The following is a 20123-nucleotide window of genomic DNA, read 5'->3' as shown; positions in this document are numbered from 1 at the left end:
AAAGGCTCCATGTGAAATTTTTGATCAGACTAAAGTGAAAACACCTGTGAGGGTGGACAATGGAGGCCTTTAAATTCTCCAAAAGGTAAAGGTACTGTTTGTAACTTCTTACACGTATAAATCAATCCGGGTCGGTAAACGAAACGTTATCGTCTCCGACCAGAACTCCGGTGTCTCCCCTGTTCCCTCCGGCCGCGGTCGGGAGGCTGAAGCAGGAAAAGCCAACACTAGGATCAGCAGTGATTCATGAAGAGACCTTCGTCTGGTCAGCTAACATTACTGCCAAGCAGCTGAAATATAGAGTGATATTGTGGTTTTAGCTGACGTGTGTCGCCTCATTGTTTTGAGTGATGCTCGTTCATGTCTATGTAGAGCGAGCACAAGCGCGAGCCCGACGCTGACTTTCGTTGACTTAGCGGCTACAGGTGTCGCTGTTAACAAGCATTTCTGATTCTTACAAACAGTCCCTTTAACATTAGCACAACCTCGACAGCTACATTAAAATGCAATAACAATATTAGACTGGTAATGTAATATAAAATAGTATTAAAGGGTCCATTCTGCATAGGCTGAGTTATGTTAATGGGTAATTTTGCTGGTAATACCTTAGTTTACTTACTTTTAATATCACATATTACATTATGGTATTACCGGTCATTTTCATAACAAGTGTAAGGCCAGTTTGTGTCAAAGTGAAGGGTTACCACTTCAATACTTATAAGGTCAAAGAAGGAAAATAAATATTTATTGTTTTAAGGTAATTAAGATTTGGAGTCTGTTAGACCCAAAACAGTTGAGGAAGTAAAGCCAATGTCAACAAAACACAACGGTTAATCCTTAAATAGTTAATACTATGTTCAAAAGCTTTATGCTCATGTCAATAAACATGAAGCAGACTACTTTTCTATTGTTAAAAAAAGTTCATCCATCCTTTTGGAAACTTGTTGCCTCCTGAAATTCAATATGTGATAAAAACAAATGGATAAATTCTGATAGGGAAAATAATTGTCTTCAGATAACTAAATACTGACTCATAATGACGTTAATGCCACGAGTCAATATAGGAAAAAGTGAATATTATGGTAACTGAACTTTCTTCTTAGTCAAACTGTAATTATCAGTGACAGGCTCTCTGAACTATTCTGACTCATTAGTTGCTCACAGCAAACGTTAACGTCCTTCTGAGAAATAGATGGGACTGAGGAAAAACACAAGTCCAAAGCAAATGGGAAAAATCTGATTTATTTCTAAGCTGGTACACATTATCCTTCTACCTCCTACTCTAGGACACACCGTCTCTCTAAACAAACAGTTAATGGATAGAAACATAAAACTAAAACTCCTGATACTGCTTACAGCCAAAGTTGTCTTCAAAAATATATATATGGATAATCTAAATAACAAAAATGGTACAAAAGACGTATACGGTACATTTAAGGGCATCTTCTACAGGGAGGATCAAATTTAGTGCATCTGAAGAAAAGATCTTCATCTCTTAATAAGGCATATGTGTGACGTTTATCACATCTTACTATACCGAGACATTTACTGAGAACCGATTACTTTCTGCTCTGCGAGTTAAAAAAATAAAACATGTTAAATTAGATAAATGATCCTTTTTTCTTTTTTTTAAAAAACTGAACACAAGTGTAACAATCTGTTCTCTCTATTGTAATGACAATAAAATAAAAACAAATCATTTATGAGCACATTCAATTAAAAGATATCACAATCAACAGGCTACCACAGAGCATGTGCAACAGTCTTCGAGTGCCTATAAGGTGTCGTCGTTCATTCATTCATGATTAAAACAGGAAGTAAAGAAATACAGGCTCAACTGATTCTGAGTCCAGTGCTGAAAAAAAACTGATCCATTCCACTGTTTTTACTTCCTACATGCTTCTTTAATGTACAGACATGAATCTAATGATTTTTTTGTTTATTTTTTATATATATATATTTTTTTTTACAGGTTTCCATCCTTATGCCACAACAGCATCTCTTTGGTTTCCTCACATTCTTTACTGCAATCCCCTTTAAAATATATGATTGTGAAACATTTTTTTCTTATTTTTTCTTTACAAAAGGGAGTCACATTCAGGATTTATATGACATGAAAATGAACAATCCATTCAAAGGATCGAGTAGCGGTCCAACCTCAAACGTAAACGGGGAAACAAAAATACTACGAGGGTTTAATTCTCTCTGGCAATCGTCACAAACAGCAGGTCTGGGAGGAAGAGTGTGACTTCTCTTATAATGTCACTGGAAATCGTTTGTTATATGACTGAGACCAACCCAATGATCCTGGGTTGGGTTGAAGTGAAGCTGATGCTGGGTCCAGTCTGGGGTTGATGAGGGTGCTGCTCAGACCCGAGTCTCCCCTATGACAAAGGTGTTTTCTCCTCCCGCCGCCCCGTCGGTCCAGGGTTTAAGGAGTTAGGAGGGAAGGACCCGAAAAGCGTCATCCCTGTCATAGCGGTCGCTGCGCCGCCTTGTCATGTCTCTGGCTCCTGCCCCGCCAGCGGGATGACAAACACAGTGATGTCATCGCCTGAGCCCAGTCTTTCATTGGGTAGCCGCCAGCCGCGCTCTTTCAGCACGCCTCGTGACCTCATCAGCAGGTCCTGGGCTGCCAGAGTGTACCTGTGAGACACACAGAGAGCAGAAAAACAGTATTTAACAGTAACAGTCATAACAGTAGTGAAGTGCACTATAATTTATGACGAGCACAAACACACATACAACATACAGATTCATATTCAATCACAGGTTTATCAGACAAAATAAAGCTTGCTTCTTGTACAGTGGTCAAGAAAAATTATTTGACCTTCTGACTTAATCAAACTAAATCAGTTTGGTAACTGCGTGACGTCACCCGTTGGTTTGTGGGCTGCCGTTTGAAGCCTCGAGTTCCTCGAGTTCGGCATTTTGGCCTTCTCAATTTCGTTTTTTGGCCGTCGCCACCTTGGTTTTTTGCAACCAAAAGTGACACGAGACGGTGGAGCTAAGTAAAACCGAATGCCGACGAAGACATTTTTAGGTGACCAAAGAGGTTATAATTAACTTTCATGAACTGAAAACACACAGTTAAACTCCCAGACCGGACAACGCTGTGGTTGGCTCATTCCTATACAGTATGACAAGGGAAATCTCCCATGACCGCAAAAAAAGTTTTATTTGTCTAATAGTACTGCTGATAATTTTGACATGCAACAGTTCTGTCTGTCTGAGGGTGTTGCTGGGCTTGAAAAACACAGGGATGCGGCGTTTGTTAAAAATCCTCCTGACACTCCAGTCAGTCATTCAGCCAGAACTGAAGCTTCTTCTCGGATGAGAAGTGAAACGTCTTCAAGAATCTAAACCGAGTCCAGTTGCTGCTGATTTAACCCTTACTCGGATACCATGACCTGGATGACTGAGAACCTTCACAAACCTATTCTCAATATAATATTACACATTTGAAATCATATAAAATATATCTTCATCTCTTCATAAGAGAAGTTATAATTGTTGAAAATACTGTACATTAACAAACACTTTAAATGTCCTTTTATCTGCTTGTGACTAAATGTTTATAAATGACAAAATGGGAGGCTCAGTTAACATTACTGAGCTGACATACCTCATACTATACAGTAGGCTATATAAACTGTATATCTACTATAACTATAAGCACAACTTTGCAGGAGAGTATTTGTCACCACCTAATGGACGTACTGAGTATTTATGAAACTGCAGCTTTTATGGTAGTTTCATGTACAACATGTTCACACACGCGACACATGACAGAACATACTGTATAGCCAGAACAAAAACCTAATGTAAAGGATTATTTGACACATACCTCATGGGATCAGAGGGGTCACAGCAGGATAAGTAGGCTGACACAGCCTCTGCCACTTCCCTGTCCGTTGTTACGTCCCACAATCCATCTGTGCCCATGACCAAGACGTCGTCTGGGCCGTGTTTGTTTTCATCCACGTTATAAACCTTCACCTGTGACACAAAGACATGTTATTGATAAAGTTTTATTCATCGTGCCGTCATGAAAGAAGAACATATTGTGCTTGTGTGTTTAGTGCTGTAGGATTAGCAAATGTATGCTGGCATAAAAGGGGCATAACCTCCATTTACAGTGCCACAGCTGCTCATGTGCATTCACATTTTTTTTCACATTATGTTGAGCCACTTATTTAGAGTGACTTACAACAAGCGACTGATGATATGGTTAGATAAGCTGAGATCAGGAAACAGAGGCCTGATAATATTCCTGTAATGCTGAGCTGACAAGTGCTCGAACAGGAACAGGAAATGAGAAATAAAATCTATCACGAGAGGCAGAGAGTATTTTTAACTCCAGAAAACAGAGATAACAAGTGCTGCGATGACTTGTAACTATTCTTGAAAAAGGTTAAAATGACTGCATGAATTACAGCCCTGTGCACATTATCATTTTTAATAAATTGAAGAAGAAATTTGATCTTGAAAACAAAGATATATTTAGATATTTTACAGGTCAGGGATTAGATGTGAAGGAAGTAAAAAAAGGACGATTCATCCACTGAGGGCTCCGCAGTGAATGATCTTCTGGTTGGTTCACATAATCAGAACAATTCAAGAATTGTCTCTAAACTGTATCAGGGCTTACAAATCCATTTAATCACAAGTGTGTATGAGACAGCCTGATGAACCCTGTGGTGAAAAGAGTTGTTTGCACAGACACAAGCTTCTCTGTGCACCAACTTATTTCTGTTTTTTGATTTTTTTTTTCTGTCCTAAATTGCATCACTTCACCATTTATCCTGTTACACATTGGTGTGAAATTGTCATAATTAGCATACTAATTCTTGAGTTATGGCCCAAAAACTTGTTTTGTGAGGTCATAGTGACCTTTGACAACCAAAGTCTAATCAGTTCATCCTTGAGTCCAAGTGCACGTTTAGTGCCAAATTTGATGAAATTCTCAAGGCGTTCCTGCGATATTCATGAGAATGGGATGGGTCGGATGGACGTACGTCCATACAACGGATGGACAACCCAAAAACATAATGCGTCCGGCCATGGCTGTCACCGGTGCAGAGGCATAACAATGTATGGAAATAGTTGTGATGGAAAAATTTATGTTTTCCCTGAGGAATAAGGGACAGCATTTTCCCACGTCACAATATGGGCATAAAGACTGGACAGTATTGTATACCCCACTCAGTTCCCATGCTTTGTTGATGTTTGTTTCCTCCTTCTTATGTAAAATCTCTTTAAATAAAAGGTGAAAAAAATGACTGCTGATGTGAACAAATTTGTTTCTTTGCACCATATCTGAGTCTGCAACACGGCAACAAAAACACATTATGAGACACAGCTTTAAGCAACAGTGAAGCCAAAGTCCCAAAAGCTGCTCAAATGTATCCTAAAGGCTCCAAGGTGGCTAGAGCAGCGATGCTGAGGTGACTCCTCGGGCGGCGCTGACAACCAGCGCTGCTTCTGACTCCTCACACTCACCTCAGGGACGCAGGAGAGGAAGGGCTTGATGTAAATGTTGGAGTTGTACACCTTCAGGTCATGATCTCCCAGCCCACGGGTCACTCCGATTGTCGCCATGACACGTGCCTGTATATACCAACACATTCACAGTAAGGACAAACACACACAAAGACACACACAGACAGTAATGTAGGTTATTGGTTCAGGATGTGATTCAGTTCTTGGAAAATCCACTTAAGAGGGATTATTAAGAATTTAACAAATTACTAAAAATGACTGCCCAATAATGTATCAGCTGCTGTAGAGAGTCTGTAAAATACATTAGGTTTTCCATGTTTCTTACCTTTTTCCCTTCTCCATATATCAGGGGGAATTTCAGATCATCTTCAACAATCGTCTTATAAGCCCTAAAATAAGACAACCAACACATCTCAGATGTAAGTTACTGAAACACAGCAACAATTTTGATAACTCATTAAATGTTTAAGTCATTTTTTAAAGCATAAATGCCAACAATTCACTGGTTCTAACTTTTCTAATGTTAATATTTGTTGATTTTCTTTTTTTTTTTAATCATTGTAAAATTAATATTTTGGGTTTTAAACTTGTTCAAAAAGTAATTTAAACAACTGGAGCTGTGATGGACATTTCTACTATTTTCTAATATATCATAGACTAAAGGAATGATTGATTAATCTAGAAGATAATAGGCAGATTAATCGATAATTAAAATCATCATTAGTTGCTGCCCTTGATTGGAGATCCATAACTATCGAATGCCCAATACAGAGTATAGTGTTCATGAAAAGTGATTAACTGTCAGATATGTGATTAAAAAGGATCTCGGATGGGTTTACCAGCCAGTCATGGTGTGGTCTCTGTAGAGCATCTTTTTGCCTAGCTCGCTATGCTGGATCCTACGAGGGAACTCAATGTGAGTGAACTCATTACCCAGGAGCTCCGGCCTCAGGAAGCCCTGGAGGGACACACAAAACGAGACAGGTCGCATCAAACTACCGGCTTTACTTAAGCCTAAACGTCTGTCACGACTCTGAAGAAAAGCTGGAAGATTTCATGTGTAACAGAAGACCTGCAGTAGCAGCAAACATCATCCACCTACACTGTGACTCACAACTACATCCAGCAACTAAAACAGGCACAGATAAACGTGTCGGTGTAATACAGGATTTCCTACCTCAACTTTATTGTTAGTAACACCTCATTTGACTTGTAAAGATCAACTGTTTATATTTATACTCTTCATTTTACAGCTTGCTTTGCAATTACAAGATTATAAAAGTTTTGCGTCTTTTGGTAAAATATTTGTATTTGAAACATAGAAGACAGAAGAATACCAGATACTGTAGCCGCTGTCGCTCTGACTCAGGTGTGAATTCATTCGTCATGGGAATAACTTCATTATTCCGGATGATTATGCCCCTGCAGGGAGACAAGAGGGAGAGGAGACAGGAGTGAGAAGGTTCACACTGACAGTGTCATGATGCTGCAGTACGCAAAGTGACCCCCAGGGGGCACAAGAAGCTGCTGTGTCTGAGAGGATTTCCCATATAAATCTCCATTCACTGTACAGCGGAGAGCTAGAGTGAATTACACAGATTTTATCCTGTGGTCTGCAGTAGAGAGTCATTTTCTCTCAGTTCTCTCACCTGCTATCTCCAGAATTGGCAACGTAGAGTTTCCCCATTAAATGAATGGCGGCTAAGGCACAACACCCACCGGAGATGGCATAGGACGTTTTTTCCTTTTCAATTAGGTCATCCTGAAATAAAAAAAGAGGAAAAATCAAAGTAAAAACAAAAGGCCATAAAACCTCAGAGGTTCAAGAGCTCACTTTGCCTCTAATCAGCCTGAAGAGCTCATTATTTTCTCCATAAATATTCATATTCAAAACAAAACAGCAGTGCTGATGGAGAGAAACAAGGAGGCTTTGAAGAATACATTACTTAGGCTGTGGGTTATCAGTATCATCTAAACCAGACAGCCGTTGCATCAGAGAAGAGTATCACTTTGAGCTTACTGACAGATTTGGGCTATTTGCCCATTTGAAGTTTGGATATTATTTACAAACAGGAAGAACTGAAGATTAAAAAAAATAGTCTGCAGCCAAGTTAGCAGTCATACAAAGCTGCCCTTGGGCACGGCAATGCTTTGAGCAAAATGCTTACATAAGCATGCAAACTTCCTCATAATGATAATGTTACTCTGGTGTTTAGCACGTAACACAACGTACAGCTAAGGCTCGTTAGTTTTGTGGGTATTTGTTCATAAAACAAGATTGGACAAAGTGAAAATTTAACCTGATGATGGCTTTAAGATGAAAAGTTAAGGAATCATCAAAGTTATTACAATTCATTCTGAGGGGAACATGAATGTCTGAACCAAATTTAATGGCAATCCATCCAATAGTTATTGAGATACTGCCATGGTAGAAAAGCTTTGAAAGAAAGTTAAATTCATTAAAATAAGATCTTTCTCCGATCTGATCTTTGGTGCAAATCATAGTAAGCCTGAAGTGCTTTCTGGGAATTGAGGTTAAAATCTTCAGTAATGTTGCTGTTTGAAGATAAAAAAAAAAAGTGCCTAAATACCCAGTGGAGCTTGAAATATGTTAGGTACTGTTTTCTTGTTTTCTCTCAGAGTTTGTCAGTGATCATCTGCTCACCATCTGTGAGAAGGCGGTCTCTATGACTCCCATCACCAGGCTCTCCAAACTGACGACCTTCTCCATGTGAAAGCGCACTGATGAGTCAGTGACGGCATCGGGGCCTTCTGTTTCCTGCGCGGCCCCCTTCTTTGCGTCCGCCTGGTACGGGCTGCCGTTCTTAGCCAGGCAGATAGGAGGTGCGCTGGTGGGGTTTTCCATCAGGTGGCAGATTTCTCCCAAACGGTCTCTGATGAGGCGGTGAAGCAGCTTGGAGGCCATGATGGCGGCTCCAGAACCTGCATGTCCGTCAAACACGCCCCAGAAGTGGAGAGGGATTCCTGTTCCATCCTAAAAAAAATTATATGAATATAACAATGTGTTAAATAAATGTAGTAAAAGAAAGTTTAAAAAAAAAAATGGGTTCAAAAACCTCCCACGAGATTACAACTCTGAGCAGAAGGCACAGATTTGTGAGGGTTTACAGGCTCTGGGTCTGCAGCTGGTGACATTTTTAATGCTAAGCAATATGCTTCTTCCAGTTCAGGTCTTACTGAGGAGCAAATCTAGATTATAATATTAGGGAAAAGTTGGCAAGACATCAAAATATTGTTGCTTTACTTTTCATGATTCATATAGTTCAAGTCTAAAACAATATAGAACAGTATAGTGTGCAAAAAACATGAAACTGAAGTGATATTAACAGTGAAAATCAAGTGTTCTTTGATATCCGTCCAAATGGGATCAACACAAGCGATGGAGAGACAGCAGGAAAAAATCTCCTCATCTCATCGCTAGGCTTTTTGCTGATCCACTGTGATGCATTGGGCGATGGAGAGGCGTTGCCACCTTTGTGTTTGCAGGCGTGTTTACAAGCAGAGTTGGCCTGACTGACTAACTAACACATGAACAGGCACAAGGCATCTGCTTCCCGCTCTGATGCTAGACTCAAGTGGGGGAGGGGTGCAAAACAAGGGATGATGTAATTCATTTACACCAAATGGAGGACGAGAACGTGTGTTTGTGTGTGTGTGTGTGTGTGTGTGTGTGTGTTTTTTGGGGGGGTGCGTGTGCAGGCATAGTAGGTCTAAAACAGATATATTGACCTGAGGAGTAAATGTGTTTAGAAAGATTACAGGACTACAATCCCTGATAAACCTGTCTTTGGCCTGTGATCTATGGACACGGACACAATTCTTATGACGTACCATGTTCAACAGGGCAAACCTGTAGTGTGTGCACATTTTTTTATGTTAAGAAAATGAATCACTATGATCGAATTGCTGCACTATCTTGATTGCAGAGAGTAAAAAAAAGTCACTGCTCAGCCAGATCTGGCACCTTCAAACCTGCAATAACAGATTTTTGGCCACCGGGGGCAGTGACCTAATATCACCTTTTCAGTTGAAATGGCTAACATGTTAGTAGTCAGTTGCCTGTTTACACATTCTGCAGATAGAGGAGCAACATTAGCATTGAGTTGGAGTCGTGTTTGCGGCCACCTGATGAGATAATGCGGTAATTATTCACTCTCTCTCTTAGCTTTGTTTTTGGTCTCTACCAACTCCTGACTGAATTGAATATCCCGCCCTTCAGCTGCTAAAAACTATGTTCACCAGTAAATCGCTACCTGTGTCTGTCTGCTGTTTAGTGCTCAGCAGGTAGTGTACAGTGGGTTATTAGAGCTTTTTCATTGAAAACAGCAGCTACTGAGAGCTGTGAGAGTGAACAGTAAAGTTGCAGGACTCCAAAACACCGAGTTAAAATGCTCCGTTGAGTGATAATTCTATGTGGGCTTTGTCTCTACAAGTGACTTCTTCCACACACAAGTAGTCGTGTGATCCATTGTTATTGTAAAAATATTGATTATATCTGCTTTTAAAAAATGGAATCATAACAAATCTTGATTGTAATAGAAAAAAGACAACCAAACTGGCACTTTAAAGGGCAGATCCATTTTTTTTAGGTTTTTAAAATATTCTAAATATACACTTAAACTGATATTAATTTTTTTAGGTGGCAAAAATAAGGCTCCCGTCCACAGTGGCTTTACCTCGCCATCAGACAGCCCTTTCCGACAGGGAACTGAAGCCATTATATCACTTTCTTCAAAGCCACCAGACTCCATTGACAAAAACAGTACTTTTGCCTCGCAGAACACGGGAGTATACATTCTGCAGTTATATATTCTTTACTGCAAAGCTGAGAGTGAAGATACAAACATTCCACAAAATGCTTATCATGTATGTTTTCTGACCACTGGGACTTGTTTTCTTTGCTTTGTAATAATGAGACGATGAACATTGAGGGATATATCAGAGACATTTGGACGACAGTATAGATAGTGAAAAATTAGAAGTCCCACAGGGACGGGAGGTGAATCCATCAATACCAAATAGGATACGAAGGCACCACTACTGGGTATCAGATAACTACAATGCATGCAATGATGCAATTATTATATCAATGCACTATACTGCTCAGACTATATTGTGTTTGAAGCTACATAGCAAGGATTCCAAATACCTCAGACACCTTCAGGATTTAGAGTACACCGACGTCAGATTGAAAAACATCACTAATTGTTTACTGGAACATTCAGACTTCAGCCAGACATTTCATACCTCATTCATCGACTCCTGTTCACTCACCCCATTGTCCTCCAGCAGAGAGGAGTTGCGGTGTTTGCCACTCGGCTTCTTCACGAACAGCTTCTCACAAGAGGCCTGGTCCTCGTTCAGCATGCTCTTCCCCGCATTGATCACCCTGATGGAAAGATAGGCGAGGAAGGAAGGTGAGCCTGGAGTCAGATGATTTATAGTGTTTGCTACCTCTAACCACATGAAAGTATGATAGCAGACAGAAATATGGAGAGAGTGGAGGAGTATAAGGAAAAAAGTGGGACAGGATGCTGTCATGTCCCAGAGGGAACTTGCAGGAGGGATTAAGTGTTTTTATTATGAGCTGATGCCTGCAGAGGATAATAGCTTTAGAGTAATGCACTGTTTCATTCTCTGGCAGCGTCATCTACCCTGGTGGTGTGTGCTGCAGCAGTGCTCACTGGAGGTACCAATGCAGACCGCTGTGGTGAAGCTGCAGGAAACTGTGCTGCGTAGCTCTATCTATGAAAAATAGTAACAGATAGCGACAGATTTCCTGTTACACGCTCAAGTGCACACTCTAACACTCATCAATTTAGTTTAACCATACCATTTTTTTTCTTTTTTCCAACCATTGGCGTTCATTCAATTCAGTACATTATGAAAATCAACTAGTAGGTTCTTGAAATTTGCTTGTGAGTTGTGTAATCCATCATGGATTAAAACGATAGAGTATCAACTGTAAACAGTGGGCAACCTCTGGGTCTGAAAAGTGAAGCCAATGCTGAAGTGCCTTAAACTTGCATTCTTTCTAACAGCCAGCAGGGGGCGACTCCTCTGGTTGCAAAAAGAAGTCTGATTGTATAGAAGTCTATGAGAAAATGAGCCTACTTCTCTCTTGATTTATTACCTCAGTAAACATTGTAAACATGAGTTTATGGTCTCAATCGCTAGTTTCAAGTCTTCTTCAATACAGCATGATGTTCATTTAGTAAATTATGGTCCCATTTAGAGTCAAATAGACCATAAAGCAGGGGATGCTTTAGGGCGTGGCTACCTTGTGATTGACAGGTCGCTACCACGGCGTTGTCCGGTCTATGTTTTCGTCTTACAACTTTAACCCTTTCACAGTGTGTTTTCAGTTCATGAAAGTGAATATTAACATTTTGGTCACCTAAAAATGTCTTATTCATCATTCGGTTGTACTTCGCTCCACCCTCTCGTGTCAAAAAACAAGACGGCGACAGCCAAAATGCTGAACTCGAGGCTTCAAAAAGGCAGTCCACAAACCAATGGGTGACGTCACTGTGACGTCACCGTGACGACGTCTACTTCTTATATACAGTCTATGATTGTAAATCATTCTGCACCATAAACCTGCATTCTACTTGGGGGCAGCGCAGCCAAAGAGCTGAGGGGAGCTGCAGAGTCTCTGTGGGTTTGTAACAACAAGCGAAGCTTTTCACATTACTTAATAATTTCAGTCATTGTTCATGTAAAAATATTGATTAGTGCAGCTTTAACTGCTTTACCAAGCAATGATAACCTCTCACCATCTACTGATTGCACTTTCAAGAATCTGCTAATTGATTTTCATTCTTTATTGAAATGAATACAAACTAATGGTTGCCTCAAATAGTGGGACGAAATACATGAAAATAATATCTAAAACACAACAGCATGTTTTACAAAATAGTATTAATAGTAATAGTATCCGTATTAGATGGACTAAAACATACAGACATCCACTGGCATGTTCCTCTAAGCTGCCACATTAAGCAGACTTGGACAGGTTGCATTTTGGACCTCATGCTGGCATATTATGTAACAGTTTTTCAGTTTCAATTATAGATAAATGCCACATTAGCTGGATAATGTGGCATAATGCCTATTGCGCAATCCAAGTAATGCAAGTATTGTCATAAAGATTCCCTCGGAAACTTCTGCAGAGAAGGGATTAGTACTTTATCAGTTACTGCTGGGATCACCAAGAGAAAGAGACCAACAGTGAGAGAGAGATAGAGGAAAAACTGGACAGTCAAACAAAGGAGACGAGAGACATCCAGAGAAAAAAAAATCTCATCAAAATAAGACCTTTGACCTCTCACTTTCCAAATAGTTCAGCTGATTACAATCACTGCAGGAAAGGTCTGGCCAGAAGCTCCGATATCAGAGAGCAGCAGAAATGAGGCAAAATGCAACTGCTGCCCAAATATGGATTATAAAAAGCCCTTTCACTGTCTAATCAGTTGAAAGCAGGAGACAGGCTCCACAGTGTCCTGCACGGGGCTCCCTGCATTAGGACTAATGGCAGGGAAGAATTTAAAGTCGCCTGATCGTCGTCTAAACTTTCTGCCAAGGCCAAGAGTTGGCACGAAATACAGAGTTTTATGTGCTGTTATTGGATGTATCAGAGATTATTGGAGGCCGACAGTATGTTAGTCTAGCTGAAAAAATGGCCACCATGAGACCTCTTATAATGTTACTCTTTTCTAAGACAATTTCACATTCTGGTCTTTTAAATAAACATATTTTATATTAGTAAAGTTAATAATGTTCAATAAAACGTAAAAATAGTGGAACAGTTAGCTTGTACAATACTAAAAAAAATTGAAATTCCTGATATAATGAAGAAGGGACCAGGTTGAATATAAAAGCAAATGTCTCCTTTCTACATTTTTATGCAGTGTAATGAAGTTCCACGTCTCCCACAGTGAAGAATCAGCAATTATTCCCTGTTTTGAAAGCAGTCACATGCACTCAATGGGCTATAATTGAACATAATGTCAGTGGCGTGGGAGGATGTGATTCTAAACCAAGAGCTCAAGCCTTCCTATAATATAACTCTTTCACTTATCAGCGTTTCGGTCATAAGTTTCCATAACTTGTGACTGAAAACCATTTTGGTCATATTTGAACCCTCCTACTGAACACTACATTATTAAGCAAGGAAAGTTCAAAAGAGGAAGTTGAGAGTTCCAGTGAATGCTCAAGTTGAGGCTGTTGGACTTTTTAACCACGTCTGTGGTTTTATTAGACATCTTTCTCAGAGAAGAAAAGAAATAAATCTGTCGAAACAAGTAAAACTGTGGTTAAAAAATGTCGCCATTCACCTCATATCTTTTCAACGTGTGCAACTCAGGAAGGGCTGATGTGAAATTTTGTAGTTCAATCAGAGGCAGATCAGCGGTTTCTAATGAAAACACCTCTTAAATAATCTTTTACATTTTGAGTTGTTGATAATTTTCCATTAAAAATGTGTACTTTCTGACACAAGGATGTAACCAGTATACCTCTGATGTGTATTTCTACAGTATGTGTCATCTTTGTTCTTAATGCTTTCCGCATTACTAGTGGTCAATAGTACCTGTTTGTGCAGTCTGGCCTGTGGGTGTGTATCTAATCCCTCTGCTCACAACACAGACACATCCGAGAGTAAAAGAGTGGATGCTTTGAGAGGATCTTTACAAACTGAATGTGAAAAATAGATGAATCCCCTGGTTGTTGCTAAACTGTGTTACTTCAGGTGAAGGTGAGCAGCTAAACAAACACTGCAGGCCTGAACAGAGTCTTCATCTGTAGCACGTAAGAATTAGCCTAGTCATAGTCTGAATTCCTTTTCAGGGAGAGGAAGTTGCACGTCATGTTTGCAAGATGGTGCAATGCTGGAATGAGAAGTGACGCTGACAAACCCCCTGTACAGTAATAACAGCGAGGTACTGCAGTAACTTGAATATTGCGTAGAACATAATGCAGGTACTGTAATAAAAACATGCTACAACTCGTATACTGTGTCTCACTATCACTTTAGGATCTGGACACAGAATAATGTCAGTTTAAGCATGTAAAAGCCTGTAAATGAGGATATGGGTGATAGGAACAAAAAACAGGAACATAGTTCTGCTCATTGCTTTGAAAGGCATGGCAACAACACACAGTGAATGTTCAAAATACCAGGGACGTCTTTATGACTTTACATTGCAGCTGTCTACACCTCAACTCACTGAAAGCTTGAAGATGCTTTAGTTCATCTACTTTTCTTTACTTATGGATCAACCTCAGCCATGTACTTAAACCTACAAAAACATCTTTTTAGCAACTTAGAGGCAGCGGAAACAACATTAACATATCGTCATCTTTTAAGTCTATGTGGCAAACATCTCATTAAATGTGCATTATCCGTCGTTATAAGACTCATAGATGTGGGTCAGTTACTGAATGAGATGTTTTGAACACAAACAAAACAGCTTGTTTAGGTTTAGGCAACAAAACCACTTAGTTAAGTTTAGGGAAATAGATTATGTTTTGGTTTAAACTAACTACGTTTGAAAAGTGAAAGTGAAACCTAAAGTTGTGAACACAAAGACAACTTTACACATTGTTGGTTTCACACGGAATGCGTACCCCGGTCTCCTGGGTAAAAACCCTGTGTTTTGTGTCACATCCATTGACCCCAACCTCGATCCTTATAGAGTGTCACGCTGTCTATACTACAGCGCCTGACTTCTGCTTCTACTCCTGTCATAATTACTACGGTCATTAGAGGTCGCTGTCATTTTCTTTTATTCCTTTTTTCGGTGATCGCCCATGTGAATAGATGATAAAACCTATTAGTGGGTGTAGCAGGGCCCTTCTAACCCACATCTATGAGTCCAGAAGTTACGGAGCAACATTATCATTCATTTTGAGTCGTGTTTCTATCAACCTGATTTATGTAAGTCCAATATTCACTCTCTTTTAGCTCTGTTTTTGGCCTCTACCAACAACAAAATGCTCCACTATGTTCAACAGCTAGTTGCTAACCCTGTCTGTCTGCTGTTTGGTGTTGAGCAGGTAGTGTACAGCGGGGTTTTAGCTTTTTTACTAAAACCAGCTGCCTGCTGCAGCTGAAAACAACACTATGAGAGCAGTGAGAATGAACAAAAACAGTAAAATTGCTGCCAGACAGCTAAACAATGAACTGAAACCAGCAGTAAACTCTGTGAGGCTGAGGGGAGCTGCAGATTCTCTCTAGATTCACCATTACGAGCGACGCCTCTCACATTACACATTGTTTTCACATTGCCATTTGATATACTGTTAATATAAAAATATTGATTATAGCCGCTTTAACAAAAGAGTTACTGCACATTCAATGTTAAGTGTGACAGGAACTGTTCTGAATCTTATGAGAGAATTTTTTTTCCAAAGTGAAATGATTCTGTTAAAACGTCATCATTCTCTTGTACCTGCATTACAGAGAGCTTACTTTCATAGTCGGCTAACATCTGTTCATTCATGCATTATTAATAATATCACACAGAGCTATTACATCATAGATCATAATCAATTATATATGAACTCATAGATGATATGTATGAAAAAAAATGTGTTCCCATGCGTATCTTGGTTTGAAATTAGAGATGAATACATTTCCAAAACGAGTATATGCCTCCTCACACTCTCTCTCATGATCTCCGTGCAAGCGGGGCCTGACGGCTCGCCTCCATATTAAATTGTATTAAATAGCCATTTGACAAAAGCACTCTGAGTGGCTTACCGTAAGTGCACTCACATGTTTGTGCTGACACGATGTTGAACGGCATCATTTAGACTCATTATCTCGAGCATCCTAAACCTGTGTGGTGCTAAAATTGCTGACAGATTTTAGGCAATTCCCTTCAAAATTAGACCCTGTGTGTCTGACGTCTGAGACAGCAACGATGCTCAAAGCTTTTACGACCATAAGCAAACACACGGTGCATCAGGACCAGTGAAAACATACCAAAAAACTGCTCAGGCTAACCCGACAACAATGATCATGAATCCTCATTAAGTGATATCAAAGTGGATAAAGTTACAGAGAGTCTGAGTGTAAGCCAGTAGGGCGGCCTCCAACTGGACAGCATCCACCTCCTGCACTGTTTGGCCTTCACTGTTCCAACTCATTACAGCACAAGGGGAGTGAGCAGCACCAGACAAAAGGGAGGACGCTAATAGATGCTCCAATAGATAAATCTTGCTCTGTGAAGATTATATTTTCAGCCAGATTGATCTACGGTGATGCTGCGCAGTTTAACCATCCATGTTCCAATCAGTCCACTCACATCACAGTTCATTTAGCACCTTTTAATGGCTCCAAATAGTCTTATCAGAGTCATATCAGCTGTGTGAGTAAATAAATAACTTTGTCAATCAATCCTAAATAAACACTGCCGTACATTCATCCAAGTGTACAGCCTTTACAACCCGATTACAGCAGTAATGTGGCATTAATGCTGCACTTTAGAGAGTGGACAGAGTCTTTATGTCCAGTGTTAATTGATGATGTTTTCAGTCATATTCATTTGGGATTGATTTGTTATTTTTGTCTGCTCCCAATGTGTTAATTTATAGGGGCGTGACGATACATATGGATTGGATTGGATTGTCATTGAATCAATATATCGATTCAATGACAATCCAATGTCATCGATGCAAAGTGAAAACATCATTACATATCATCTTTAAGATAAGCCTTTGTATTGTATCATTGACCACAGAATCTGTATAATATTGTATCGTGATGAAACATGTGATTTACACCCCTAGCAATTTAACACTGATGAGTGTGGACTTAGGGGATTTTTACACTCAAGCACTGACAGCTGATGCATGAGCAGATCAGCCGATTAGGTTGTGTTGTAAACAGCACTGCTAATGCCGTGATTACAGATTCAGAGTCATTTGCGGTGGAATGCAGATAACAGCACTGATGACGGTGCATATTCCCACACACACTAACATAACCTCCCTTTATGCATTACACAGCATCCTCATTTGACCTCGACCATTCAGTCTTCTGAGACGGCTGTCGTCACAGATCTCGTCCCTGTCCCCTTGAGGCTCTCTGCATGACTCAGCCTTTTTCTCTCTTTTTCCACACTGGGTGCAGGAGGACAGGCAGGCAGGGGGTGGTATAGCCAACATACTGTACTCTATACTGTATACTGTAGAGCTGGAGCTATTCAGTCCTTCATATCTCTCCCCACCCCTCTCCTCTGGGAGAGTGGAATGTCTGAATGTGTTTTTCCTCAGCGGGAATCGCCCAAACAGCAAATCCTGGCCAATAGTGTGAATGAGATGTTGCTGCTTTGTTTCTACCTGTGAGAGCACTGCAGGCGTATTATAGAGTATAAAAGCAGCTGCAGTAAAGCCAAGGACATGAGGAGTGGAGCTCTGCACCTACGCTCACAAAAAAATGTGAATGGTCACATTTTCTTTTTTTTTAAGGATGAAGATGAAACAACCTAAACACAAACTTAGAATGACAATTTTTAAGAATAAGCTCCCAGACACAGACAAAAAAATAAAGAAATTGAGCTCTCATATGTGCTGTCTGCACATTAACCACACTTTGTCAAAACCCAGATCTCAGAATGAATAACCAACCAATAAAATGCAAAACATGGAGGGAAAAGGGCATCACACACCTCCGTCATCGCTTTACAAATTACTCGCTGTCATCCTTTGAACAGTTAAACGACAAATTCAACATAGGCAAAGAGCAATATTTACAGCATATCCAAATAAGGAACTCTATCAATGCATCAGACCATACCCATTAATAGAAATATCGCTACCAAAGCAAATACCCTGAAACAACTCTCCAAATTTGACTAAATCTTATCTGCATCAGATTCTACCATATCCCTACCAATGGAAAAATGGAAAAAGGACCTCAATATTAACCCGGATCACAACTTCTGGACACAAATCTACCTTTCAAATGTGCAAAAATATCAATTTACAACTGATCCAACACAATTGAGTTCTCATATACTGTAGGTTATACGTTGTTGTTTTTTAAGGTCTGAAAGGTCATGGATGTAAGATAAAACAGAGAAAGGCTTGTTAGTAAGCATGAGAAGGTACATTTCCAGCTTTCACTTTTGAATTGTCTGACTAATTCCAGCATAACTCATCTTTAAATTGACTCAAGGAGGAGCCTTGTAGTCAAATATCTAATGCACACAAATGTCACTGTGTCATGATAAGGATGCATTTTGACTCATTACACACTGCTCCATTAAATATAATTTGCAGCAGCTCAGTGGAGGTGAGGAAAGGTAGAAACTGTACAACAGCAAAAAAGGCCAACACAATTGAGTTCTCATATAGGTTATATGTTGGGTTATTTTAAGGTGTCTGAAAGGTCATGGGATGTATGATAAAACAGAGAAAGGCATGTTAGTAGAGAAGGTACATTTCCTGCTTTCACTTTTGCATCACCTGACTAATTCCAGCATAACTCTTCTTTAAATTGACTTAATTCCAGCATAACTCTTTAAATTGACTCAAGGAGGAGCCTTGTAGGCAAATATCTTTGAACACAAATTTCACTGTGGCATGATAGGGAGCGTTTTGACTCATTACTGCTCCATTAAATATCATTTAACAGCAGCTCAGTGGAGGTGAGGAAAGGTAGAAACAGCATAAGGCCATGTTGGCCATCACTTGGCTGCTGCAGTGTTCTCAGAGCTGCTGAGGCTGCAGCAACACAGGCCTGACACTCATATGCACCATCATAAAATCATCATATTTGGTGATTTTGTGTGTCATTTCGACAATGAACGACTCTGACTCACTCTGCATATCCCGTCCTCCAGGGCAGCCTGCTGTCTCTCTTTAACGTGAGCACCGGCCGTGACGCGTGCTCGGTGGAGTACTGCAGCAGCTCCGGGGTGAGGTCCAAGAAGTCCGGTCGGCCGTAGGGGAAGCGCGGCGGCAGGCTGTCCCCAGGTCCGCCGGGCTGACCACCACCTCCTCCTGGGTGATGGTTGTGGTGGTGGTGGTGTCCGTGAGGCATCATCCCTCCCACCAGAGTGGACATGGCGTTTTTAACTTTGCTGATCATCATCCACAACCAAATAGATCCGGACTGGGAGAATTAAAACGCGCTGCGATGTTGTTAGATGTTATATAAAAAAACAAAAAAACAATACACAGCCAGTGACGAGGATCATTTCAGGAAGCGATGTTTCTCTTTCCCCCTCCTCGGCCCCATGTGACAGCTCTCAGCTCTCAGGCAGCAGACAGACGCGATGTTTTCCTCATTCAGACAGAATAAAAGCTCTCAGTGCTGCGGACAGCCTGTAATCCGCCTGATAGACTCACTGCTCCTCTCTCAGGAGGAGGAGGCAGGGCTTCACTGGGCACATCCTCAAAATATTATCATCAGCTGCAAGAAATATGTAGCCTATAGGCTGCTTTATTCAGCAGGATTAACGGATCTTTAATGTGAAAGTCAGCCAATGACACATTTAGGAAGCTATAGGCTATGATGACATTCATTTGGACAATAAAGCTGCACTCAAAATGTAATATTTACACTCTATATCAAGTTAAAAAAGACAGCA

At 40.3% G+C, this 20123-nt stretch overlaps 1 protein-coding gene across 2 annotated transcripts; it reads right to left on the bottom strand.

Moving 5' to 3' along the window:
• Positions 1–1877: 1877 nt before the first annotated feature.
• On the bottom strand, positions 1878–19898 carry ppm1j (protein phosphatase, Mg2+/Mn2+ dependent, 1J). 2 transcript variants are annotated; one of them, XM_074640968.1, is made up of 10 exons: positions 19353–19898; positions 10771–10912; positions 8168–8497; positions 7152–7264; positions 6840–6924; positions 6342–6460; positions 5828–5891; positions 5503–5610; positions 3848–3999; positions 1878–2646 (listed from the first exon to the last, which is right to left on the bottom strand). In XM_074640968.1, the coding sequence occupies exons 1-10, from the start codon at positions 19622–19624 to the stop codon at positions 2499–2501; spliced, it is 1533 nt and encodes a 510-aa protein (XP_074497069.1). In that variant the 5' UTR covers positions 19625–19898; the 3' UTR covers positions 1878–2498. The 2 variants fall into 2 exon arrangements, with proteins under 2 accessions (XP_074497069.1, XP_074497074.1); XM_074640973.1 differs by having other exon boundaries at positions 10798–10912; positions 19353–19892.
• Between the last annotated feature and the right edge of the window lie 225 nt (positions 19899–20123).

The sequence above is a fragment of the Sebastes fasciatus genome, chromosome 1 (genome assembly GCF_043250625.1).
Source record: "Sebastes fasciatus isolate fSebFas1 chromosome 1, fSebFas1.pri, whole genome shotgun sequence".
NCBI lineage: Eukaryota > Metazoa > Chordata > Actinopteri > Perciformes > Sebastidae > Sebastes > Sebastes fasciatus.
This window is presented reverse-complemented; position numbering and strand designations above follow the sequence as displayed.

What these genes read in the sequence shown, in the direction of transcription:
- ppm1j (XM_074640968.1), bottom strand. Translation starts at nt 19,624, where the DNA reads ATGATGATCAGCAAAGTTAAAAACGCCATGTCCACTCTGGTGGGAGGG. An exon ending in GACCACACCATGACTGGCTG is followed by an intron (nt 5,892 to 6,341) that starts GTAAACCCATCC and finishes GTCTTATTTTAG; the next exon opens with GGCTTATAAGACGATTGTTG. An exon ending in GACCCCTCTGATCCCATGAG is followed by an intron (nt 2,647 to 3,847) that starts GTATGTGTCAAA and finishes TGTGTCTCACAG; the next exon opens with GTACACTCTGGCAGCCCAGG.